The following is a 3225-nucleotide window of genomic DNA, read 5'->3' on the forward strand; positions in this document are numbered from 1 at the left end:
TACATGTTCAAAATAAAGCCATCAAAACTTCCTGCTCGGGTGTAAGGGGGAAAAAAATGTGGTTTAACTTTAATAGCTGCTTACTTAGAACAGCGACTATTGACTACTCGCTTCTGATGGTACTCAAACCCTGCTCGGCCTTCTCCCGGTGTGGACTTTCTGCCTCTTTCTACTATGTTCATGTTATGCTCTCCTCATTAGCATCCCCAGCTGCTACTCTCTCCAACATGCGTGCACTTTTTATGCCTAGACAAGGCAAACCATAACACTGACACCCTCTCCTGGTCTAATCTTTGCCTGAGACTCTCATTTCACCGCTTCCCAATTGATCGGCAACTGAAAATATGCTGGGTAGTGAATCCAGGGGGGCATCAGACCATATTTCCAGGTAAATTAACGACTTTGATGACATATTAGCTAATATTAGGAAGCAGTGAAATCATAACGGTTCCTTTGTAAATCGGTCATTTGAGTCCTGATTGGGGTGATCCTGGCTCGTTCAAAGAAAGTTTCTGAACACAGGCTGTATTCATTTTCTCTGAGGATAGAGCTTTTTGAAACTTTCCCATGAGCGACATCAACGTTAAAGCATTTGTGAGGCAACTACATGCAGGAGACTGCTGCAGCAAATAAACACGGTACACACAGTGCACTCACCTCTCCTTTCATTTCCCCTAACAAGACAGCGTGACAGCTCATTCCTCAGGAAGACGGATCCATTGTACAGAAACAAATCACCAGGTTCATTTTTCATATCAGTAAAGACAGATGGTCCACAGTGCTGACGCTCACGTGGTCAGTTCTGCGTTTTAGACCCGGCAATAGTGATCCTACAGGAGCATGACCATCACGCGTTGAATCAAAGGCAAAACAAGGATGTTGATGAATTTCAAAGACTTATTTTTTTAATATTTATTCTGTTAAAAAAGAGCTATCAAATGTGTTACAATTCATTTTACAGACATATTGTTTGGCAAAAAAAAAATCACTGCAGAGATAAATAGTCTATAGCTGTGGCGAGCTGAGAGTACCTCCACGCTGATCAGTCTGTTGCCATGTTTTTGTGCTCCTCTGGCAAAATAGGAAGGTTATACAAATCTTGATGTTCACTGACAGAAAGGGTGACTGTCGATACAAAATGACCACAGTACCAAACATGAACCCTTCACACTGTGGTGCAGTTGGTCAGCGTTCGGGGAAAATGCTGCTGAGGTGATCAATCTGACAGTTGACCTGAAGACAGCCCAGACAGCGTGAATTTACCTGGACAGCAGCACCATCTAGTGGCCCCTTTATGTTACTATCACTCCTACCAGAGGGCCAGAATCTTAAGCATGAGTTCAGCTACTGTTACATCCAGTGTCTTTCTCAGATAAAGCCTCAGATCATCTCACCTTGACAAAATTCCACTCAATGTCATATGATAGTACTGGGTTATTAGGTCAACTCTATTTCAATTATACATTAGGATCAGGATGTTTCATATCATCCAACCGTGGTTCTCAAGACCGCAGAAAAAAAACAAGTTAGACTGTGTTAAAAAAAGGATGTCATAATTATTCTGTTGGAGAGTATTATCTGTAATCACCACCTTGGTTTAAAAAGCACAGAAAAGGCTCTCCTTCATGCGGAAACTTAAGAAGAATTAAGATTTTTTGGCTGTTGTTTGCCTGTAGAAAAATGTTTTCTTCTGAAAAAACTGCAAATAGAGCCATTAAAAACAAATGCAACTGATTTTATTTATTCTTTATTTTTATTTCATTTATCTAATGATTAATGTTGTTTTGTGGGACATAACTTATAGGCTTTTTTAGTTCCAGGTTCAGTATGCAATAAGGCCATTTCAGAAAGTTTTCAATAAAGATTCAACCAATCCGGCCCTCGACTTGTGTTGTTTTTTGAAATTTGGCCCACTGTGTATTTGACTTTAACACCCCAGATTTATTTAACCTGACAGAACTTCTAGACTGATGGTCTTTCATCAATTGTTATCAACAACATTGCGCAACACCGTTTGAGAATTACTGACCAAAGGTAACACAATTTTTTCTTTGAGGTTACACCTAACCAATGGGAGAAACCGGAGCACCCGCAGTAAACCCAATCACACAGGGGGGATGGACATGTGAACTCCACAAAGACCGGTCTAGCCTGAGCCAGAACCCGACTGTGAGGCACTTTAACCTTTCTTCTTTGAAGCTAAGGCGTTCTCACGTTTTGGCTGGAGTGTTTTATGAATGGGTGGTAGGACAGTCAGAGGTTTGATCTCAAGTTGAGGTACTTCATTTTACTTTATTTAAGTAATTTAACTTTATTTAAGTTATTTAATTCAATTTCTTAGAAGGTTAGAAGTCGGTTCCGTCTGAGCAACCCCAGGATGAAGAGGCCCTGAATTTAGAAACTCCTTCCTAAGGCTTTCCGTCTCACTTAGCAGAGCTGACTGCATGGCATCCCAAGTCACACACTGGTTCAGCATTTCTGGGTCCGGATACCTCTGAAATTCTTCCCTCAGAGCTCGCACTTCCTCCACGTATTGGTCTGGGCCCAGATACTTCTGGAAATCCTCCTGGTTCTGATTAATCTGTCTTTCCAGAGATTTGTGTTGGGCTACCTGCTGACTTTTCATCTCCTCTATCTGCCCAATCATATGGCTTAAAAGAGAGTGCAGGTTTGTTAAGTTCACTGTTGAAGCTTCCTGGAAGGATGCGGCCAATAGCTCGTCCACGTCTCCGTTAGCCATTTGGTTTCTCGGTGGGAAAACAGATGTAAATTGAAACTGAAATCAAGCAAATTTAAGCTTATCGAGCTAAATCTTTCAGTGCACACGGAGCTGAGTTCAGGTGATCAGTGCGCCTGCGCAAAGACCGGTCAACATATCCAATGGAAGTCCACATGCTTTCTAGAAAGGACGGCCTGCAGTCACCTGTTTTCGTTATTACTCGATTAAATGTGCGTCATTAGTGATTGTCAGCCACACAGATGCGAGTGACAAGCGGCGCACTACACTAAATGTTCTGTTCAGAGACCGTCATCGTCTTTTTACATGGATACGAATGAGGTTACAGGAGGACTGCAGCCGACTTCAGTCCAGGAGGAACTGAGCTCACTGCTGAAGCTCAGTGAAGACAGGTGGACCCGCGGTCTTTGCAGGTAAGACGATGTAAGATGAGAGCGTTCAAATGTAGTTTACACGTCAAAACAACATGGCAAACACTTTAAGTTGAC

At 42.2% G+C, this 3225-nt stretch overlaps 1 protein-coding gene across 1 annotated transcript in view; it reads right to left on the reverse strand.

The window, feature by feature from the left end:
- The window catches only part of LOC119010000 (ras-related protein Rab-26), a 95398-nt gene extending 94622 nt beyond the window's left edge, over positions 1–776 (reverse strand). The window contains exon 1 of the mRNA XM_037081801.1: positions 658–776. Coding sequence (XP_036937696.1) covers positions 658–699 — 42 coding nt within the window. The 5' untranslated portion in view covers positions 700–776. The remainder of the gene's footprint in view (positions 1–657) is intronic.
- Positions 777–3225: the final 2449 nt, after the last annotated feature.

This window comes from Acanthopagrus latus, chromosome 20, assembly GCF_904848185.1.
Source record: "Acanthopagrus latus isolate v.2019 chromosome 20, fAcaLat1.1, whole genome shotgun sequence".
Lineage (NCBI taxonomy): Eukaryota > Metazoa > Chordata > Actinopteri > Spariformes > Sparidae > Acanthopagrus > Acanthopagrus latus.